Below are 23,223 nucleotides of genomic sequence, written 5' to 3' on the forward strand. Positions count from 1 at the left end.
CGGGACTCTTTACATTGATAGTTGGGGAAGGCTTGTCTGAGGAGGTGACATGTAAGCTGACACCTGAAAATGTGTCAGAGAACATTCCAGCAGCAAGGTCAAAGCTGTGAGGGGACCCGAGCAAGAACCAACGTGAAAGAGAGGCACGGGATAGGAGATGAAGTTTCGGGAGAATGCCAAGTATGCATGCACGTAGAGACCTTAGGTTATGAAAAGCCTTTGATTTTATTCTGAGTGTGATGGGGACACACTGGAGGATAGTGAGCAGGGGAGGGACAAGACTAGGCTATCTTTGAAGAGGATCACCACAGCTAGAGAGTTGAGTTCGGGGGCCCTGACTATAAGGTGGCAAGGATGAAGCCAAGGAATTGGGTTAGGTCACTCCTGCAGGCAGCTCAGTGAGCAATGAGGGGACCCGAACCGGGACGCAGTGAGGAAAGGTCCGATTCAGGATGTATTTTGAAGGTGGAGCTCACACTGTTGATGGTCTGAATATGTGTGTGGCTTAAAGAGAGTGATACAGTAACATTTAGTGAGCACTTACTCTGTGCCAGTCATTGCTAAGTGCTTTTTTTTTTTTTTTTTTTTTAAAGATTTTATTTATTTATTTGAGACAGAGAGAATGAGAGAGAGAGAGAGCACATCAGAGGGGGGAGGGTCAGAGGGAGAAGCAGACTCCCTGCCGAGCAGGGAGCCCGATGCGGGACTCGATCCAGGGACTCCAGGATCATGACCTGAGCCGAAGGCAGTCGCTTAACCAACTGAGCCACCCAGGCGCCCCGCTAAGTGCTTTTAAGTCATTCATTCATTTCATATTTATTTACTGAGCACTTGTGATATACCAGGAATCATTCTCAGCTCTGAAGATGTAGCCATGAACAATAGAGACAAAAACCCTTGCCCTTGTGTAACTTACCATCTCGTGGGAGGAGACAAATCATAAGCAAAATAAGTGAAATTTAGCAATGATTTTACATTATTGTTATGTGCACTGAATAGCTAATTCAATCCTCACATAACCCGCTGATGTAAGTGCTAGTCTGCTACCATCTTACAGATAAGGGAACTGGGAGGCACAGGGAAGATAAATAACTTCCTCAAAGTTGCACAGCCAGAAAATGGCAGAGCTGGGCTCTCAAACTAGGTAGTCTGAGTCAGAGCCAGAGTTTAGATACTAACCATTTCCTACATTATGTGGCTGCCCAAAACAAAGGTACTTGTAATTCCACTCTTAGCATCCAGAAACTCAGGGCACAGTGAGAATTGTAAGAGGTCACATGGGTCTTATCTTTCAAAAAAGGAAAATTTCTTAGCCTTTTCTAGGGGGAGAAATAGTTCCCTGGATTAAATTTTTACAAGAAACCATTGCATGGCCCCTCCCATAGCAAGCATTAAGTAACACGTAGGACACCTTCAAGTGGAATTTTCCAGAGAAATTAGGAGTGTTCTTAAAATAATCCTTTGTCCCATCCTACCCTAGCAAGCAAAGCTGGGGGCATAAAATCAAACATGTTCAATGAAGACATTTCCTTGGGGTGCTGGTTTCCCCTGCACCCTTGCTTCTCTGCTTCACGCAAGCCATCTGTCTCTGCGCCTGGAGTTCACCTTGGAATCTGGACGTTTCTCAGCCTCCTTCAAAACTCTGTGCAAGTCTCACCTTGCCTGTGACCATGCTGCTCGTACCCCACCCTCACAGGCACCCTTGGGCTCTGCATGGAGGCGAGTCCATGGACAGAAGAGGTCCAACAGTCAAAATCCCAGCTCCTTCCCCTCCAAGTGGCCTAATGACTCTACACTTGAGTTTCTCCTATAAAATGCACACTGCTCACACCAGCTCGGGAGGATTAAGTGAAATGACATGTACCGGTACGTTTCCCCAGGGACAGTGCCAGGACCCGGGAAAGGGGCTCCGTACACACTGGTCCCCATGCTCTGTGTGCCTCTTCCTGCTCGTTCTGGGGTGGCGGGATGCTGAGGAAGTAAGCAGGATCTCTTCGAGAGGGGACGGAGCACTGACCGAGGCACAGGAGAATTCAGACAGCCAAAGCTTAGACTGAGCACTTGCTAAGTGTTTCCCTCCTTCCGGCTCATTGAAAAACAAGACTCCTGTAGAAATGCAGACTGAATTTGGATCCTTTCTCCCCAAGCAGAACACCAGGGAGTGGAGAACACTTGCATGTCATGTCAAAACAGTACCCAGCAGTTCAAAACCAACATTTGTTCTCCAGGTAAGTTCACCTTTCAATATTTGGTTTCCCCTGGGCTGGGCTTTGCTGGCAGAGGCCACTAGTGAATGAGGCCTTGGCATGGAGACAATGTTTTACTCATTGGCCCTGTTCCTGGATCCACTGGAAAGCACGTGTGAGGAGAGGGAAGCTGGGGGTCGAACAACCTGGTCTGCCATGGCCATCAGGCATCTCCATCATTCTGTTGGCTCCACACTGGGCAGCTTAGGGGGTCCTGAATCCTTCTCTCTGAGCTGAATGCTTCTCAGCTGCAGACCCCTTCCTGGGCACCTTCCCTTCTGTTAGGTCCTGAGGAGAGACCATCTCTGCTGGTTCTTCAGGACCTCAAAGGCCACAGGGAAATGTCATCATGGAGGCTCATGGAAACTCCCCAGACCGGACAGGACAGACACATGGTTGAGAGAATAGACTTTAAAATCAGGCAGACCCGGATTCAATTCCTGACTTTAACGTTTACTATTCCTGCGAACTTGAAGCCATACTTAGCTTCTTTTCCCAAGTCTTCAGTTTTGAATGTGAGTACAGAATTCTTCTGAGGATTCCGTGAACTGGTATGTGGAAAGTGCTGGGGAAACGCCTGGCACACACGAGTGCTCAGTGCATGTGAGCTTTCACTTCTGATGTTGTTAGCACAGCGGAGCAGTGGGTCAGGCTGAGGGAGGCTCTGAAGTCCAGAAGGCCATAGATGAGGGGGCCTAGGAAGTTGGCCTTAGTACTAAAAGGCATCTAGTGTCCATGTGTTACAGACATGGAAACTGAGGCTCAGAGGAACAGGCGACATGCTCATGGTCACCAGCTAATTGCCAGTCAAATGAGAGGAGCCCAGCACTGCCTCTCCCTCCCCCAGACACACACCCCTAGGCTCCCATGGTCATCCCTGACCATTCTGACCCAGGATGGAGGGGACCGCGGGACTGGACCCTACCCCAGCAGCTGCCTGCCCCAAGCCTCTGCCAGGAAGAGCAACCACCCAGGCTAGGCTGGGCCCTGCAGTGAATTGCCACAGTATTCCCTCTTCCACCAAGGCCAGTACCTGGGGCAAATCCCAAAGCCTCTCAGGAAAGTGAGGCAGCAGGGAGGGGCAGGGCGGGCAAACGCTGCCAGTGCTGTCTCCCATGGGCAGCCACCCAGCCCAGCCCTGCAGTGGGGTGGGGAAGGGCTTCTTTCCAGACAACCAGATTTACAAATCTACCCTGGCTCCTGGGAAAATCTCCAGGGCTGAGAGATCAAAGTTGCTTTCTGCTCCAGCAGCGGCCAGGCACCCACAGAACCTACGTGCCTCGCTAAATGAAGCAAAAGCACCAGACACAGTTATGGCAGGAGGTTGGCGAAGCCAGGGACTCAGACCCACCCGACTGACGCCCTGCCTGGGTGAGAAATGAGGGCAACTCCATCTGGACTCATCTTCTCATCCTTCTTCCCTCCAGTACATGTTTTAAATTAAAAAAAAAAAAAAGTAATAGTAGGAGAAGCACAAGCTTCCAAGTCAGACAAAACCAGATTCAAATCCTGACTTTGCCATTCTTAATTCAATGGCCACAGGCAGTTAACAAAACAAACTGGGCCTCTGTGTCCTCGTCTCTTGCATCGAAATAACAGCGGCTCCCTCCCAGAGTTGCTGTGGAGCATCACTGAAGCATGAATGCGGGGCCAGCACACAGAGAGCGCGATAAGTATCTGTTCCTAATGTGCGTTCAAGGCATGGTACCCGGGGCTACGGTGGCGAGCTTAGTATGTTACTGTTGTGATTATGGCCGATTTTCAACAAAACTGAATTATCGTTCCTTTTAAGTGGGAATCAGTTAAATTGAGTTCAAGTTTTTCTTTTAAACTGTCAACTCTCAGCTAATTATTCTAATGGAGGAAGAGTAAGAGCAAGGACAGCTGATCCAAAGTCAGCTGAATTTGGCTTTGAATGTGTTATATTTTTGCAACAGCATTATCTTTCTGTTTTTCTTATTCTGACAATGAAAGGAATCAGAATTCCCCAAGTACTTAGAGATTGGCAGTAAAAGGAGAAGTGGGGTGGAAAACACTGAGGAGCAGAGAAAAATAGATCCAGGAAAACATGTTTGCTTATAGAAAATATACACAGGAGATAACTGAGAAGTGAATAGGAAGTCCGCTGTATCTTTTCTCTGTTCTTCCCAGCCCCCAAAGTTTCTTCACATTACTGAAATTCATCTAGAATAATGCAACTCTTAGAGAACAATAGGAATTTATGGCTGTTTCCATTTTACAGATGGGAAAACTGATACCTTAGCCTTAGAGAGATGTCTAACTGATGTTTTCCTCAAGCCAATGAGGAGTAAGGCACAAGCCCTTGAACAGTATTCACCAGACTTGTCTGATGAATAGGATCACCGGGGCACTTGTTAAAAATGCAGGTTTTTCCCTCACACCTCCCCCTCCTCTAAATCTGGATTCCATACATCTGGGATAGAGGCTGGGAATCTGTGTTTAATGACCACAAATCCTGGGAATCTTATCAGAGCTGAGACTACAGTGAGGCAACAGCCTTGGGCTTTTAAAAACTCAGTAATCAGGGCAAATTATAGTTTAATACAGTATTTTTAAAAATAAAAATTCATGCAAAAAAAATCCCCGATGAACAAAATATCGAAAATTTGAAAAAAAACAGCCCTGTGGCTATGCTGTACCATCTCAGAACCTGAGGCCAAAGGAAAATCAGCCATGACGATGACCTCCCCCAAGGATGGCCCTGAGCCTTATCATCACACAAGTCTGGGAAATTCTGCTCCAGACAGTTAGACTTCTAATGCTTCTCTTCTCCAGGAGACACAGACTGTCTTTTCAGTTTCTTAAATAATGGCTCTTAATCTCTTAATTGCTGGTCCTTGAGCCAAGCCGATCTGGAAGCCACCAAAACCTCTGGAGGTAGGATGTGGGAACCCCAAACTACCCAAATGAATTCTGATGCACAGCCAGGTCTGAGAACCCCTTGCCCTAGGAGCACCTCAGTTCTCCCTGGGAAAGCCGACACACAGGGCTCACCTGAGTTTATCGCCCTCCTTACCTTCTCGGTGTCGATGCCTCTGGACATGGACCAGGTGGACACGATATAATCCATGACTCGCTCACTCAAGCCCTTTGGCACCTGGTAGAGTTTCAGGAAATCCCGAACGCTGTTGAGCATCTCATGGTACCGGTTGGTGTTGGCATACATCTGCTGGAAAATGGTCGTCACATTCCCGAAGATGGTGGCATACAGAAGCGCTGAGGAGGAGAAGAGGCAACACATTAGTGGGCCTTCAGCCAGGGCCCAAGAATGCCCAACTGGCCCAGAGCAGGCCAATGGCCAGAGCTGCCCTCTCCAGGACAGACTGTCCTGACCTCTTCAGAAGAACCTCACCCAGCAGCCTCTGGGAGTGGACCCAATTAAAGAGGCACCTGACAGCAGGCCACTAGGACAAACAGGTGGTAGGCAGGGCTAGGGTGGACAGGAACTGGCATGACTGCGGCCAGAGCTAAGAGGCAGAGGGCAGTGGCCGGGGGGTGGAGGGGTGGCGGAGAAACATGAGCAGTGAGACCGCTTTATACTTCTTGCCACAAAAAGTTTGAGCCATGCCTGAGGCCACCAGTCAAATGTGTTATTCTGTATCAGCCCAGTTCCTAACCTATCAGCAAGTAATCTTTTTCAAGCCCTGCTAACGTGCAAAGAACTACGCTACCTGCCAAGGACAGGATGGTGTAGGAAACACTCAGTCCTGGCTCTCATACTGCACACAATGTAGTGGAAGGACGGACCTTGAATACATCATCACAAGTAACGAAATAATAGCAAGTCTGCCAACAGCGATGAAGGATGTTATTTATAACTTGGCTTCACACTTATTGTTAAGGTCCATGTAAATACAACAATCCACTCCACCGTGATGTGGCTCCTGGGGAGAAGAGCATGACGGTATGTGGCAAAAATAAAATCAAGGACCTCTGAGATGTAACAAGTACTTACTACAGCTCGTCCTAAACTAGTGTCAGGAAGGAGGCCCACTATGTCATCACAAACCCCACCCTCTACCTCTAACTCCCATTTGTCACTTCCAGAAATCCTCCCCATGAAGGTGACCATGACTTCCTAGGCTCGAAATGGTATATAAACCATTTTGCAACCATATGCATCTTCCTTTGCTTGTGCCTGTATGAGCTGCTTGAAGGCTGGACCCATCTTTTCCTTGCCATTGTATCCCCAGGAGCTAACACTACACCAGTACCCAATAAATATGTGTCAAATTATTTTTTAATAAATAATACATATATTATTATTTGGGAAGCTCACACACGTTTTTGCTTTTTTTAATTGAGTGATTGTTGACATATAATAAATGGCACCCTTAAAGTATACAATCTGATAACCTCTGAAATATGTATACACTCACAAAACCATCACACAGTCAAGTCAGTGAACACTTCCATCACTTCCATCACTTTCCAAAATGTTTTGTCATGTCCCTTTACACTTCTTCTTGTTCCCAAGTGATTGTTAATATTTTCTGTCACCATAGGTTAGTCTGCATTTTCAAGAATGTTCTATAAATGTAATCATACAGTATGTACTCTTTTTAAACATTTTATTTAGATATAATTCATACACCATGAAATATATCCATTTAAAGGTGTACAATTCAGTGATTTTTATTATATTTTCAGAGCTGTGCAACCATGACTATGTCTAAGTTTAGAGTATTTCCATCCCCCTCCCAAAGGAACCCCCTACCCACTCTCATTAATTCCCCACCCCACCCCCATTCCCTAGCCCTCGGCAACAAGTAATCTGCTTTCTGTCTCTATAGATTTGCCTACTCTGGACATCTCATATAAATTAAATCATACAATATATGAACTTCTACAACTTGCTCCTTTCATTTAACACAATGTTTTCAAGGTTCATCCATGTTGCAGCCTGTTTTGTTACTTCATTCCCCTTTATTGTTGAATAAATAATGTTCAACAATATCGATAATCCACATTTCATTTATCCATTCATCAGTTCATGGGCATTTGGGTCATTTACTTCTTGGCTATTATGCATCATGCTGTTATGAAGTGTCATGAACAAGTTTTTGCATGAACATGTTTTCAGTTCTCTTGGGTAGACACCTAGGAGTGGAATTGCTGGGTCATCTGGTAACTATGTTTAACATTTTGAGGAACTGTCTTCCAAAGCTGCTGCACCTTGTTCTGTTCCCATCAGCAGTGTATGAGAGTTCCAAATATCTCCAACACCCCATCAACACTTGTTATTATCTGTCTTTTTGATTACTGCCCTCCTAAGGAGTGAGAACAGCTATCTCATCCTAGTTTGGATATGCAATTTCCTGATGGCTAATGATGTTGAGCATCTTTTCGTGTGCTTATTGGTCATTCTTATCTATTCTTTGGAGAAATGCCCACTTAAATCTTGCCTATTTCTCAGTTGGGCTGTCATTTTATTATTGCGTTGTAAGTGTTCTTTATATATTCTGGATATAAACCCTTTATCAGATAGTTATGATTTGCAAATACTTTCTCACACCACGTGGGTTGTCTTTTCACTTTTCTTTCTTTTTTTTTTGTCTTTTCACATTATTTTTAAATTTTTTTTTTAATTTTTAATTTTTTTAATTTTTTAATTTTTATTTTTAAAAATTTTTTTATGTAGTGTTCCATGATTCATTGTTTGCGTATAACACCCAGTGCTCCATGCAATACGTTAATACCTTAATACCTTAATACCCATCACCAAGCTAACCCATCCCCCCACCTCCCTCTCCTCTAAAACCCTGTTTGTTTCTCAGTCCATAGTCTCATGGTTCATCTCCCCCTCCGATTTCCCCCCCTTCATTAGTGCTCACCATAGCACATACCCTCCCCAATGTCTATCACCCAGCCACCTCATCGCTCCCACCCCCCACCACTCCAGCAACCCTCAGTTTGTTTCCTGAGATTAAGAATTCCTCATATCAGTGAGATCATATGATACTTGTCTTTCTCTGATTGACTTATTTCGCTTAGCATAATACCCCCTTGATGGTATTTGCACATAAACATTTTTAGTTTTGAGGTAGCACAATTCGTCTATATTTTTCCTTTGTACTTTTTTGACTAGTTTCTTATACTCAGCGTAATTATTTTGAGATTCATCCATATTGTTGCATTATGAATACTTCATTCCTTTTTTTAAGGGAAAAAACATTTTTTCTGAAATAAGTATAAATTCACAGAAAGCTGCAAAGATAGTACAAAGAGATCCTGTATACCCATCACCCCACTTCCCCATTGGTTACATCTTATAGAAGTAGAGGACAATGTCAAAACCAGAAGATTTACACTGCTATGAAGTATGTGCATAACTGTGCCATTTTATCACCTGTGTATGTTCATGTAAGCAGCTCCCCATTCAGAAAACAAAACTGTCCCATCACTGTAGAAATCTCTCTTGTGCTCCCCCTTTATACCCACACTCCCTCCGGGGAACCACGAGTCTCTTCTCTTTAATTATGCCATTTCAAAAACATTATATAAATGGAATCATGCAGTATGTGACCTTTTGAGATTGGCTTTTTACACTTAGCAAAATGCCCTTGAGATGCATCCATGTTGTTGTATCAATGGTTCATTCCATTTTGTTGATGAATACTGTCCCATTGTATGGAGAGGCCACAATAATTTCTTTCAAATGATCTTACTCAGGCTTAGCTGAAGACTGAGAGGGCAAAAAATCAGAGAGAAAGGTATGGATCTAGATGTGAGGGAAGGAAATCTTCAGTAGTCTGTCCACCAGGGCTGACTATGGCTGCCCAAGACACTGAGGACAAAATTCCACCTGAGAAGAATTATAAATGAGGATTGGAAAGAGCACTGCCAGTTCTAGAAAAGTACCGGGGAGTGGTATCCATCTGAACAAAAGAAGTGAAATAAAAGCAAAAGTAGTCAAAGCCTGAATAATGCAGACAGCCCTTGGAAGCTCATAAATAAGCTCATACACAAGAGGGTCAAATCTCCTGTTTCCTGCCTCCTGCAACACCGGGTGTTCTCAGAACCAGCCTCCCAGGGCCCGGGCTGGCTCCCCTGTTCCCAGCGAGTCTGACTCTAACTCGATAAGCCTCTATGGCAGTCCTGGCTCAGCTCTATTTTCTGGTCCACAATGAACCAGAGGTCATGCATGAAGAGTAAGAGGTGCCTTTCTCAGGAAACTAATTTAATTTTGAGCTTAAAAATATAGTTACACCAAGTCAATACAGTAAGAATAGCTCTCTTGTCCATGGCTTAAGAACGAGACTCACATCTGAGGCACTGGTGTGCTGGTCAGACCATTAAGGCAAGGATGCCACATCTATCATTTACAACCCAGGGCTGTTCTCATGCCAGTCTGCTTCTGAGACATTCTAGAAGGTTAAAGGTCCTCAGGAGGGCCCTATTTAATTATTATTACTATTAGAAACATTATTACTATTAAAAATGGACAATCCGCTCAATGCCAGTTGTCTAATTTTATATGAAGTGAGGTTATACATTTTTCATGCATATATTTTATTTATTGGTATCTCTAAATAAAGCATTATGCCTTACATACTCACAACCTAACTGGGAGAGATTACATATAAGCCCAGCTATCACTTGAATAGATAGATACTTGAGTGTGATGTGGGGAGCAAGAGAGGGAGATTGGAATGTCCCTGCTTAACAGAGCCTCACAGGGCAGATGATGCCCTGGGTGACTCTAAATGTGAATTAGTTGGGTCCCCCCACAGTAGGAAAGACCTTTCTCAATCCCAGGGCAAAATGCTGATTTGCCTAAGGGCAAGTTTCTTTCTCTCTTTGAGCAGTTTAGAATTAACACTGTATCATAGCAAGAGCCCTGAGTCCCACTCAAAGAAAAATAAACATAGTATTCTCTGGCCCTTAATTAAAAGTTGCTGTATGGAATTCAGGGGAAGGGTGGCAAAAATTTTTGTTTCCCTTTTTAAATTTTCATGTTTATTTGTGTATACATACACATACACATAAAGAGTTAAATGGCCAAAACATCTTTTGAATTCTTTACTCCCCTAGATATTCTTTCTTTTCACCCAATTTCCCATTCTGCAGAAGCACCCATTTTCCATTATATTAAGCTGATTGTTTTGCTATTGATCATTGATCTTCATAGTTCAAGGTCATTCTCAAATCACCATGTCCTTATATTTCAGTTTTAGGAATTATCTGTTGGCCTCTGAGAATTTAGCTCTCTCCCCCCCACTGCCCTCCAATCTCACACTCATTTCCCACACTTCTTCCCATTGTCCCATCCTCCAATGTGGTTATAGCATCATCTCGGCTAGATGATTATCTGTGCAGATATTATTGTAACTGGATGAGAGATATTCACAGCTAAGCCACATAGGATATTCAGGTCACTTTTCCTTTTTCCTATAGCTAATAATGGTCTTTTCGTTTGTTTAGTTTACTTATCACTGATTTGACTCCAAATTCTCCCACAAATAAAGTCTCTTCTTAATATATTAAAATTCGTTAGTTAGCCTATCAATTTCATTTCCATAAAGAAATCTCTCCTGAGGGCACCTGAGTGGCTCAGTTGGCTAAGCATCTGACTTTTTTTTTTTTTTTTAAGGATTTTATTTATTTGACAGAGAGAGATAGCGACAGCAGGAACACAGCAGGGGGAGTGGGAGAGGGAGAAGCAGGCTTCCCGCTGAGCAGGGAGCCCGATGCGGGGCTCGATCCCAGGACCCTGGGATCATGACCCGAGCCGAAGGCAGACGCTTAATGACTGAGCTACCCAGGCACCCCAAGCATTTGACTCTTGATGTCAGCTCAGGTCTTGATCTCAGGGTTGTGAGCTCAAGCCCCACATTGGGCTCCATGCTGGACATGGAGCCTACTTAAAAAAAAAAAAAAAGAAAGAAAGAAAAGAAAAAAGAAATCTCTCCTGGAGGCTTCTGAACCGTTCCATTGCCAGCTGTATGGGTGACCCTGCCCCAACACCCTGGGAAGGAGCTTCACTTATTTTGGGTTAGATCCCCTGATTCCTGTATCCCATGTCTTTCACCCTCTTGGCTTACTAGTTTTTGCTGGTAAAAGACATCTTTTTATAGTTTTCTGAGAAAGGGTATATGGGAGCAAAATTTTTGAGACTTAATGTTTACTATTACAATCAATTATTAGCTGAGCAAGGGGTAGAATTCTAGATGTGAAATCATTCCACTCGTTTCTCAATGGAAGCATGCCTCCATTGTCTTCTCTTGCTGTTGAGAAGACAAAAGCATTCAGATCCTTCATCCTTCATACTGAACCTGTTTTTTCCTCTTGAGAAACTCTTTTTCCACAATGTTCTGAAAATTCATAATGGTGTGCCTTTTGCTGTGGCTCAGTTCTCATCCATTGTGCTGGGCTTTCAATAAGTCCTTTCAATCCGGAAATTTATGGCCTACATTTCAAGGAAATTTTCTTGGGTTACTTCATTTTCTTTCTTTCTTTTTTTAAACTTGCCTCCAGCAGATTAAAGTGAAAATTAAAGGGAAAGAGAGGAGAGGAGAAGAAAGGAGAGGGGAGGGAAGAGAGGAGGAGAAGGGAGTGGGAAGGGGACGGAAGAGCAAAGGAAGTAAATATGGAGGGTGGTGACAGCGGTGGATGGGGTGATGGAAGGATAAGCATCATAAGGACACTTTTTATTTCTAGTCAGCTTTTTTTTAATCACTTAAAATAAAATTCTTCACAGTTTCTCAAAAGGTAAGGGAGAAGAAAAATTGAGAGACTGTTATATTTTATGAACCCAAGATGGAGGAAAACCCTAGACGGAAGCAGCAAATTAAGGGCATTGGAAATGGAAGTAAAGCAGGTAGGTCAACCTTGAGGATCTTCGGTGGAACAGAGAAGAGACGTTGCAGGTGCGAGTTTGGAAATAAGAAGTATGTTTAGCTGGCCGCAGTTCCAAAGCTGCTAGTTTATTCTCTGTTTATGCTTAACCTGCTCTCCAGCTCCCGGGTCTCCTTAGCACCCCAGTCTAGAGCCAGTGGCCATACCACTCCTCCATCTCTCATCACTGTCTCTTTGGGACATCTACTCCAGCTTCCTGAAGCGAGATGGGCACTTAATCTGCCTGCTGTCAAAAGGGAGTGAAGATGTGTGAAGCCCCTATCCCTGTGTTAGCAGGGCCTCTCTAGGCGTCCTGGGTGACTGGCTTCTGCAGAGCTGTTAGAAACTCAGTGCATACTTTCCATAATCAGTGGGGCAAACAGACTTGTGGGCTTCTTTAGGAAGTTGGTCATTATTCACAAAATTACTCCTGTTGGAAAATGCTCCCCAACTTCTAAACAACTTTGCAGAGCATAATTTACTCCTAAACTCAAGAAGGCTAAAAAAGAAAAAAAAAAAAAAAAAGCTATTTCTACAGGTATATCAAAGCTTAGAGATAAAGGACTAATGAGTCTTTTTCCTCTTTGTAATAATTTAAAAATCATTGCTCTCTGTGGGTAGTTTATGGGTTTATTCAAACTGACTTTGTTCTATACAGAATTCCAAAAGATATACTAAAACAGAATTTAAAGAAGACTCTACTCACACTATCCTTGTTTCTGACTCTTAATTCCCAGCAGAAGGTCATTAGGCCTTTGTTAGCCTTTATGACCTGGCCACTCCATTTGGCAGTGATGGGAACATGCTGGTCATGGAAGATGAGTTGATATGGATAAAGCCACATTGACACCTCTGACATCTTTCTTTTCCCCTTTGATGCCAAATACAGAAAAAGACTAAAAAAGCATGGGCTCAATGATACACTGAGGGAATAAGTATTGATGCAAGAAAGAAATCAGGTAAAAACATAATCATTTTGTAAAGAGAATCCTTAAAAATGGAGGTAGGCTTTCAAAGTCACATTGGTAAAAGATTCTCTTGGTCCCATCGTTGGTTTCCTCCAGTTTTATTGGGACATAACAGACATATAACGTTGTATTAGTTTAAGGTGTATAACACAATGATTTGATATATGTATATATTGAGAAATTATTTCATACGTTTAGTTATATAGTTAATAGTTTAGTCACATAATTAATTGGATTATTTCTTTGATGGTTTTTTTCCCCTTCATTTCTATTCTTTTTTCCCCAGATCTCCTGTTAATCAGGTGCTGGACTCCTAGATTAATCTAATTTTCTTATTTTTCTCTCCAGTTTCTTCCTATCACTTTATGGGAGATTTCTTCAAATTTTATCTTCTGTTCCTTTTGTTTGTTTGTTTAAGAGAGAGAGACAGCATGCATGTGAGGGGGAAGGGACAGAGGGAGAGGGAGAGGGAGAGAGAGGATCTTAAGCAGCACAAGACCAAGCCCAATGCAGGGCTCAATCTCACAACCCTGAGATCATGACCGGGGCTGAAATCAAGAGTCAGATGCTCAACCAACTGAGCCACCTGGGTGCCCCATCTTCTATTCCTTTTATTTAATTTTCATTCGATATCATACTTTTCATTTCCATCAGTTTCTTGTTCACTAAATTTTGCTTTTTAATAGCATTCTGTTCTGTTCCATTGACATTGTTTTTTATCTTCTGAGGATATCAATAATAGATATATTTTTAAGTTTTATTATCCCTGCTTGGTCTTTATTTCCTCATTTATTTGTGTTTGCCTGCCTTTCAGATTAAAAATATATGGTAATCCTTAGATGCCTGCTCATATTTAAGAGTGGGACCCTTGTGTGTATGAGTGGGGTTGTCAACTATGAGAATTCACTGTAGGGTGACCTGGCTGGTGTTTGTGTTGAAGAAACTATGGTGCCATCAACTTTAGGACTGTCCTTTTGGACTTCTCTGAGTTCCTAGAGAAGTCCTCAGTCTCCTGTCTGGAGAAGGATATTTGGGGGTCTAGATGCTTCTTTTTTTAAAGAATTTTGGTTCTGTGTTCTAAAGAAATATTGTAGAAATTCTTAATTTGGATCTATTTATTAGGAAGAGTTTCAGTTTTCTTCAGCTGCCAGTGTGTTATCCTTCTTTACCATAAAACCTAGGATAAGATTTCTGTCCACATATGATCCTCTTAGACTCTTTTATATTTGGAAAATTAAAATCTTTCTTTGGGGGGAAATTTGTGGTTATTCTGCCATAACAGATCATGTATTAACTTGTAGATTCAGTGGTTTGATTCTGTTTAGTCACTTGCTTATGTTTCCAGAAGGATTTCTTGTATTGGTGAAAATAAAGATGGTTGGGGAGGAGGGATATTTTTGTTCTTGATGTACCGTTTTAAAACTAGAAATCTGTCCTGTGGCATGCAAAAGAAAGCGAATTATTTTTAAAAGAAAAAATCCTTCTTTTTTTTTTTTTTTTAAGAGAGAGCGAGCGCATGAGCAAGCGGGGAGGAAGGGTGGAGGGCAGAGAGAATCTTAGACTCCACGCCTAGTATGGAGCCCGATGTGGGGTTCGATCTCATGACCCTGAGATCATTACCTTAGCCAAAATCAAGTCAGACGCTTAACTAACTGAGCCACTCAGGCGCCCCTGGGAGGGGTCTAAATGCTTCTTAAGCAAACTTTCAACCCGCCCTATTCTTAGCCCACCCTTCACCCTCCCTTCTAATGGCACTGTTGTCATAATGCCTGAATCTTTGGGGAAGTTCTGCTGTAAATCAAATTATTGTTTAGATTTCCCTTCTGTCACCTTATAGTTCAGCTTTCTTTGGTCTGCCAAGTCAATCACTGCTTTCTAGCTTTCCAATTTGTGTTACTCACCTCTCGTGCTCTTTGTCCTAATGCATTAATGCTCTAAAAGGACCTTTCCTTTGTTGTTGCTTTAGTAGGGTTTCAGGAGTGATCAGATACAAATGTGTGTGTTCAGTCAGCCATGTTTACTGACAGCCATATTAATGGTTTGCAAAGGCAATTAGGAATTGCTGGCTCTGGCCCAAGGTGACCCCCCCCCCCCCAAAATTGAAAAACAGTTTCCAAATCTTCAAAGCCAAGATCTCAGAGCAATGTGGTAATCATAAAAAATAATACAACCTAAAGGTGGGTACCATCAATACTTGGTAAAAAAAAGAAAATGAAGTCCAATATCAGAGAAACAGCATGCAGAGAGGCCAGAACCAGGATCTCTCTAACTCCAAGGCCATACTCCACTAAATCACCTACTCCCAAGTTTCAGTGTGTGTCAGAATCCCCTGGAGGACATTTGACACAGTTCTGGGCCCTTAACCCCAGAGTTCCTAATTCGGTAGGTCTTGGGTGGGCCCTAGAGAATGGATATCTCTAACAAGTTCCCAGATGATACTTTACTGCTGGGAACTTTGAGAAGCATGGTACTATGATTTTCTATCCTCTTTCACAATTCATGTTTTATTTCAGACTATGTTGTCAAACTCTATGGACATAAATGTTGGTTTTGATTTGTTCTTTATGGTCAAGGCCCGTTACATTATTCACCAATTTCTTTTTTTAGAGTAGGTTTAGACAGATGAAAAGGAGAGAGTTGCTTTTCTATAAAAAGCCCATTTCCAGGATATAGACTATAATACTTACCCCCTCCCCCTCCTCCTTCCCTTTCCCCTCCCTGTTCCCCACTTCAACTCTACTCCCACCCTGGCTATCCTGCCACCCCCATACCTCATAGATGCCAAAGGAAAAACCAAGGAAGCAGAAGCCCTTTCCAAACCCTGCTTTTGAACCAGATAATGCCTCAAATTATATATCTATTAAGATTATGCCTTACTGCTGCTTATTTTGTTTTAAATTTAATTTAATTTTATTATGTTATGTTAGTCAACATACAATACACCATTAGTTTTTGATGTAGTGATCCATGATTCATTTTTTCGTATAACACCCAGTGCTCCATGCAGAACGTGCCCTCCCCAATACCCATCACCAGGCTAACCCATCCCCCCACTTCCCTCCCCTCTAAAACCCTCAGTTTGTTTCTCAGAGTCCATAGTCTCTCATGGTTCATGTCCCCCTCCGATTTCTCCCCCTTCATTTTTCCCTTCCTTCTCCTAATGTCCTCCATGGTATTCCTTATGTTCCACAAATAAGTGAAACCATATGATAATTGACTTTCTTTGCTTGACTTATTTCACTTAGCATAATCCCTTCCAGTTCCATCCATGTCGATGCAAATGGTGGGTATTCATCCTTTCTGATGGCTGAGTAATATTCCATTGTATATATGGACCACATCTTCTTTATCCATTCATCTGTTGAAGGGCATCTCGGCTCTTTCCACAGTTTGGCTATTGCGGATGTTGCTGCTAGGAAGGGTAGAGGGCAGAGAGAATCTTAGACTCCACGCCTAGTATGGAGCCACTCAGGCGCCCCTGGGAGGGGTCTAATTTCAATTTTTGCCATTCTAACTGGTGTTAAGGTGGTATCTCAATGTGGTTTTGATTTGAATTTCCCTGATGGCTAATGATGATGAACACTTTTTCATGTGTCTGTTAGCCATTTGTGTGTCATTTTCAGAGAAGTGTCTGTTCATGTCTTCTGCCCATTTTTTGAGTTGATTATTTGTTTTTTGGGTGTTGAGGTTGAGAAGTTCTTTATAGATCTTAGATACCAGCCCTTTATCTGTAGTGTCATTTGCAAATATCTTCTCCCATTCTGTGGGTTGCCTCTTTGTTTTGTTGACTGTTTCCTTTGCTGTGCAGAAGCTTTTTATCTTGATGAAGTCCCAAAAGTTCATTTTTGCTTTTGTTTCACTAGCCTTTGGAGATGTATCTTGAAAGAAGTTGTTGTGGCCGATGTCAAAGAGGTTACTGCCTATGTTCTCTTCTAGGATTGATGGATTCCTGTCTCACACTGAGGTCTTTCATCCATTTTGAGTTTATCTTTGTGTATTGTGTTAGAGAATGGTCGAGTTTCAATCTTCTGTATATAGCTGTCCAATTTTCCCGGCACCATTTATTGAAGAGACTTTTTTCCATTGGATATTTTTTCCTCCTTTATCGAAGATTATTTGACCATAGAGTTGAGGGTCCATATCTGGGCTCTCTATTCTGTTCCATTGGTCTATATGTCTGTTTTTGCGCCAGTACCATGCTGTCTTGGTGATCACTAGAAGTTGGTTCTTTGAAAGAATTAATAAGATTGATAAACCAATGGCCAGACTTATCCAAAAGAAAAGAGAAAGGACCCAAATTAATAAAATTATGAATGAAAGGGGAGAGATCAGGACTAACACCAAGGAAATAGAAACAATTATTAGAAATTATTATCAACAACTATATGCAAATAAATTAAGCAACCTGGAAGAAATGGATGCCTTCTGGAAACCTATAAACTGCCAAGACTGAAACAGGAAGAAATTGACAACCTGAATAGGCCAATAACCAGTAAGGAGATTGAAGCAGTGATCAAAAACCTCCCAAAAAACAAGAGTCCAGGGCCTGATGGATTCCCTGGGGAATTCTACCAAACATTCAAAGAAGAAATAATACCTATTCTCCTGAAGCTGTTTCAAAAAATAGAAACAGAAGGAAAGCTTCCGGACTCATTCTATGAGGCCAGCATTACCTTAATCCCCAAACCAGGCAAAGACCCCAACAAAAAGGAGAATTTCAGACTGATATCCCTGATGAATATGGATTCCAAAATCCTCACCAAAATCCTAGCTAATAGGATCCAACAATACATTAAAAGGATCATCCACCACGACCAAGTGGGATTTATCCCTGGGATGCAAGGGTGGTTCAACATTCACAAATCAATCAATGTGATAGAACACATTAATAAGAGGAGAGAGAAGAACCATATGGTCCTCTCAATTAATGCAGAAAAAGCATTTGACAAAATACAGCATCCTTTCCTGATTAAAATTCTTCAGAGTATAGGGATAGAGGGAACATTCCTCAAGTTCATAAAATCCATCTATGAAAACCCCACAGCGAATATCATCCTCAGTGGGGAAAACCTAAGAGCCTTTCCCTGAAGATCAGGAACACGACAAGGATGCCCACTCTCACCACTATTGTTCAACATAGTACTAGAAATCCTAGCAACAGCAATCAGACAACAAAAAGAAATAAAAGGTATTCAAATTGGCAAAGAAGTCCAACTCTCTCTCTTCGCAGACGACATGATACTTTATGTGGAAAACCCAAAAGACTCCACCCCCAAATTACTAGAACTCATCCAGCAATTCAGTAATGTGGCAGGATACAAAATCAATGCACAGAAATCAGTTGCCTCTGTATCTCGAAAGAGAAATTAGAGAAACTACTCCATTTACAATAGCACAAAAAACCATAAGATACCTCAGAATAAACCTAACCAAAGAGATAAAGGATCTATACTCTAGGAATTACAGAACACTCATGAAAGAAATTGAAGAAGACACAAAAAGATGGAAAAACATTCCATGCTCATGGATCGGAAGAATAAACATTGTTAAAATGTCTATGCTACCCAGAGCAATCTATACCTTCAACGTCATCCTGATCAAAATTCCAATGACATATTTCAAAGTACTGGAACAAACAATCCTAAAATCTGTATGGAATCAGAAAAGACCCCAAATCGCCAAGGAAATGTTGAAAAAGAAAAACTTTTGCTTATTTTAATGAGACTTAATTTCTTCATTTTTTGAAGAGAAAAAGAAAAAAGATTCTTGTTATATGAATTTCCCTTACAATAAAATCACCAGTCTTATGATCCTTAATTCCTCATTAGCCAGCCATCTGATTAGGATGAACTGCTCATTAAGTCATGTGGCTGCACTGGTGGGTTGGGGGTAAAAGTCATTAACACACACAACATTGGCATTCAGAGCTCAAAGCAGCCCAGAGACATCCTTTCACTTCCAAGACATTAATGAGATAGAGCAAGTAGAATCTAAAAAGCCAGGGAAGCTCAGAAATGGAATTTTCTGCTTTCTAGGTCAAGCACAGCCCAGCAAATCCTGAGAGGTGAATTCAGTGACTTCTGCACCCACAGTATTATCTGATAAGGACAGGAAGATGGGGTCTTCTGAGTTATACCCTCTTGACTTCAAGTTCTGGCTCAACCACTTAGAGCTGTGTGGCCAGAGGCAAATTACTTTGCTGCTTTTTCCCTCCATTTCTGTCAGTCTGCCAAAAAAAGTATCACCTGCTCACTTCCCTGGGTTGTTGGGGGAACGAGATGCTGTGTGAAAGTACCCAGAGTACTCAGTTGGAACAAAGAGATCTTCAATGTTATCATCTCTTTCAGCTATTGTCCTGGAGTCAAATGTCAAAACACACACATCAGTGGGCATTTCACTAAGACAGCCACCTGGAACAGGAGCCTGAATGGCAACTATTATCTTTTAGTTGCATAGATAGACTCAAAATTTATCATAATAGGAAAATCCTGCAGTCCAGAGAGAGGTTTTAAACCAAGCTCATCCTGCAAAAACCAGGGCCTGCAAAGGAATCTCTAAAATCCATAAAGGCTAAGAACTTTGACACATCAGCTGAAATACTGACTACGTGGTGATTCTGAATGAAGCTACTCCTAGATTGGGAAGGACTGAAGAATAAATGGAAGCATGCAAGAAGGCAGAGGGGACTTAATTCCTTGTTCCGTGTCATCTGGCCCACATGACCGCAACACATCTCATTTTGTTCATGTAGTATTTTTAGTCTTTGCTGCTGTAAGTGCTCGTGCTTATCGTGATGTGATAATGATGAGTGGGTGTGAGGATAATGTTTATATTGGCATGGTAACTGGCAACTAACTTCTAAAATCTTATTTCTTGTGTCTTGAAATCCATAGCTATGGATCTATCTCATTGTCTGGAAAGAAATGAGTAGTAACAAGGGGAAGATAAAAAAGTAACTACTAGGTGTCATGCTATGGTAGATCAACACAGAGTAGGAGAACTCTGTACTTTGGAAACAAAAAGTTACAATTTGGAAACGTGATTTCACTACCAACCCCAGAATAATCATTCCTCCTCTTTAAATATCTTCATATAGACTAGAGTTAATAATTACCTTATAGTTTTTATTTTTTAGTAAGTGGGATAATGTATATAAAATGCTTATCAGAGTACCTGGTACATAATAAAATGCTCAATAAATATAACAATAATTAACAGCAGGGTGGTTAAGGACCATCTCTAGAGTCATCATTCCTGGAAACATTCCTTCACTAACTTAGATCATCTGATGTCTTAATTCAACAAACATTAACTGAATACTCAGGCATGTCATGCGCTATGCTGGGAAGCAACATGGTGTAGTGAAAATAACTTGGTCCCGGAAAGGAAAGAACCCTATTGGCCCTGCCACTGTCAGGGAGCAAGAATTTCTGTCCCCTTCAAGGGTTCTTTCTAGCTGGACTAAGAATCAAATTGACATGAGACAGATTAACAAGAGAAAATCAAATTCAATAGCATATATACAGGGAATCCACCCAGACATGGCAATTCCAAAGACAGGTAAAATGAGGTCCGTATGTCATCCTGAACTAAGAAGAGGGGCAGGTGTCTGGGACTTCAGAGGAAAGGAAAGCACTTCACAGGGCAGTAAGAAGAGCAGATATTTGGTATGTTTGCCCTGCCATACAGATGGGTCACTCAGATAAAATTTATCTCTACTAATAACCCTTATTCTGAGATTCTTCTATGGAGTTAAGGGAAGGGCAAGAGTTTCTCTTGAGCCCACAGGGTGTTGATTGTCATCAGCTCAAAATAATCTTCATGCCAAAGTGGCTCATCTTCGGGCGTCCTGCCCTTGGCCCCTACACCACGAATTCAAGTCATAAGAGCCTCAGTTTCCTCATTTATGAGAGAAAGAACACAATCTCTACCTCTCAGGATTTCTGTGAAGATCCAATGAATTAACATGATAAATGCTAACCACAGTGCTGGCATGGGATAGATCCAAAATAAATCTTAGTTTTCTTTCTTGACCCACCCAGTGTTAACATCCCTCCATTCAACACCCTGAGACTCAGGTGCCCTCAACCATTGGCTTTGAGTAGGTACCTCCTACTGTGGTATGTAGGCTTGTGCTTTTCTTGAAACAGAAGACTTTCTGGAGTGCAGGAAATATGGTGGTCATTTCAGGGACATCTTTCTTCCTCTGCATTCAGTGGGTGCTCAGTAAGTGCTGTTCGCTAAGTGTTGAAGAGACTGTCCCAAAGAGAGAGTTCAGGTTCAACTGTACAAGGTTTACAATGTGGGTGGGCTTTTTCCACACCCCACAACCATTTCTCCGACACCCGCTGGGTGTCCTACAATTCAACTCCATTCTGAGACCCTCTGCCAGAGGCAGCATCAGATTCCATAGGTTCAGGGCTCAGCCCCACAAGACTGCCCCCACTTAAGATGCCATTTGCAAGTCCAGATGGCTATTTGTACTTCCTAAGATGGTTCCCATGAACCCCTCCTTGGGTTCAATTAATTTGCTAGAGGAGCTCACAGAACTAGGAAACCTGTTTACTCACTAGATTCCTGGGTGATTACAAAGGATATTAAAGGATAGGAGTCAATAGCCAGATGAAGAGATACACAGGACAAGGCCCTGAACAAAGGAGTGTCTGTCCTCCTGGAGTTTGGGGCCTGACATGGCACTTGGAAGCATTCTGGTTCACCAACCTGGAAGCTCTCCAAGTCCTCCCCTTTGGGGTTCTTATGGAGGCTTTGTTACATAGGCATGACAGTTGATTAAATTATTGGCCATTGGTGAATGGAGTCCCCTCTTCCCTCCCAGGAGGCTGGGGGTGGGGGAGGAGGGGGGGCCTGAAAGTTCCAACCCTCTAGTAACATGATTGGCTCTCCTGGTAACCAGCCCAGATCCTTAGGTACCTCCAAAAGTCACTTCATTCATACAAGAGACACCTTTATTGCTGTTGGCACAGGAAATTCCAAGGGTTTTAGGAGCTCTGTGCCAGAAACAGGGAGGAAAACCAAACATATATTTACTATTACAAATCATAATATCACACAAAGGCTTCACAACATGGTCTCAAACCAGGAACATCACTTGTTTGGGCAGCTGGTAGAAATGCAAATTCTCATGCCCACTCCAAAGCTACTGGATCCAAATCTCTGGGGGTGAGACCCAGGAATTTGTATTTCTTCAAACTCTCCAGGTGATTCTGAGGCATCTTCAAGTTTGAGAAACACTGCTTTATACCACAGGGATCCTGAGAAACACTGCTTTATACCACAGGGATCCCCACTATTTCCCTAATAAGTTGTAAGTATAATGCTCTATTCCAAGGGAGGAGGATGGTTGGAGGGGGAAAAATACTGGGCCATATTGAGGAAGCAGGACAAGGCCAAGAAGGCAGCTAACCTTACCCTACTAGACAGAACAATGACAGTGAAGCCAGGAGAGAATGAGGGAATGATCCCACAGGTCAGTGGTACCTTGATGCAGGGGACACTGCTACGAATGACTTGCTCCACTCCAAACGTCCTACCAGCATTGTGTTCTCATTCCTCCGCAAGCTGGACAGCTATTGCCCTGAGCACAGAAAGTGCCCCCGAAATCAGGGAATATAAAACACTCATACATTCCCTACTTTATAACAAGAAAAGCCTGAAAACTCTCACTTAATATCTTGCTAAGAATAGCCCAAATTCCTATACCACGCTGAAACTCTGCTGTGTTGGTGAATGTCACTTAACAAGCAAAATTCTTACAGGGGAGACAGAAGGTTATTTTCAGCTATTTCTCATCTGTCGAATAAGACAACAGCTCCCACTCCACGGTAACCCATTAACCAGGCAGTCTGTGCCACCTCATTTCAACTAGTGTTTTAATAGCACCACAGATAAAAGCACAGCAATTTCCACAGGCAATTACCTCTGCAAATGAATCAAGAAGGTCAGACACAGGTTGGAAAGGTCTCCAAATAATTTGCTACTTTCACTTATTTTGTGCTTGCTGAGTTTCTGATTGCAAAGAGACAAACACTTAGTTACAGTTATACCTGGCTAAAAAGGTAGACTGGCTTGCAGGTTTTCCAACCTAGGTCTTACTTGACATCATAATGAGAGTCCTAAGTTTATATTTCGCC

The 23,223-nt window shown here is 42.3% G+C and overlaps 1 protein-coding gene across 2 annotated transcripts in view; it reads right to left on the reverse strand.

Moving 5' to 3' along the window:
* Nucleotides 1-23,223, reverse strand: part of KCNH1 (potassium voltage-gated channel subfamily H member 1) — a 364,685-nt gene that overhangs the window by 106,891 nt on the left and 234,571 nt on the right. For both annotated transcript variants that reach the window (XM_021682533.1, XM_021682532.1), the window contains exon 8: nucleotides 5,284-5,483. In XM_021682533.1, the coding sequence (XP_021538208.1) occupies nucleotides 5,284-5,483 (200 nt within the window). The remainder of the gene's footprint in view (nucleotides 1-5,283; nucleotides 5,484-23,223) is intronic.

This window comes from Neomonachus schauinslandi, chromosome 6 (assembly GCF_002201575.2).
Source record: "Neomonachus schauinslandi chromosome 6, ASM220157v2, whole genome shotgun sequence".
Lineage (NCBI taxonomy): Eukaryota > Metazoa > Chordata > Mammalia > Carnivora > Phocidae > Neomonachus > Neomonachus schauinslandi.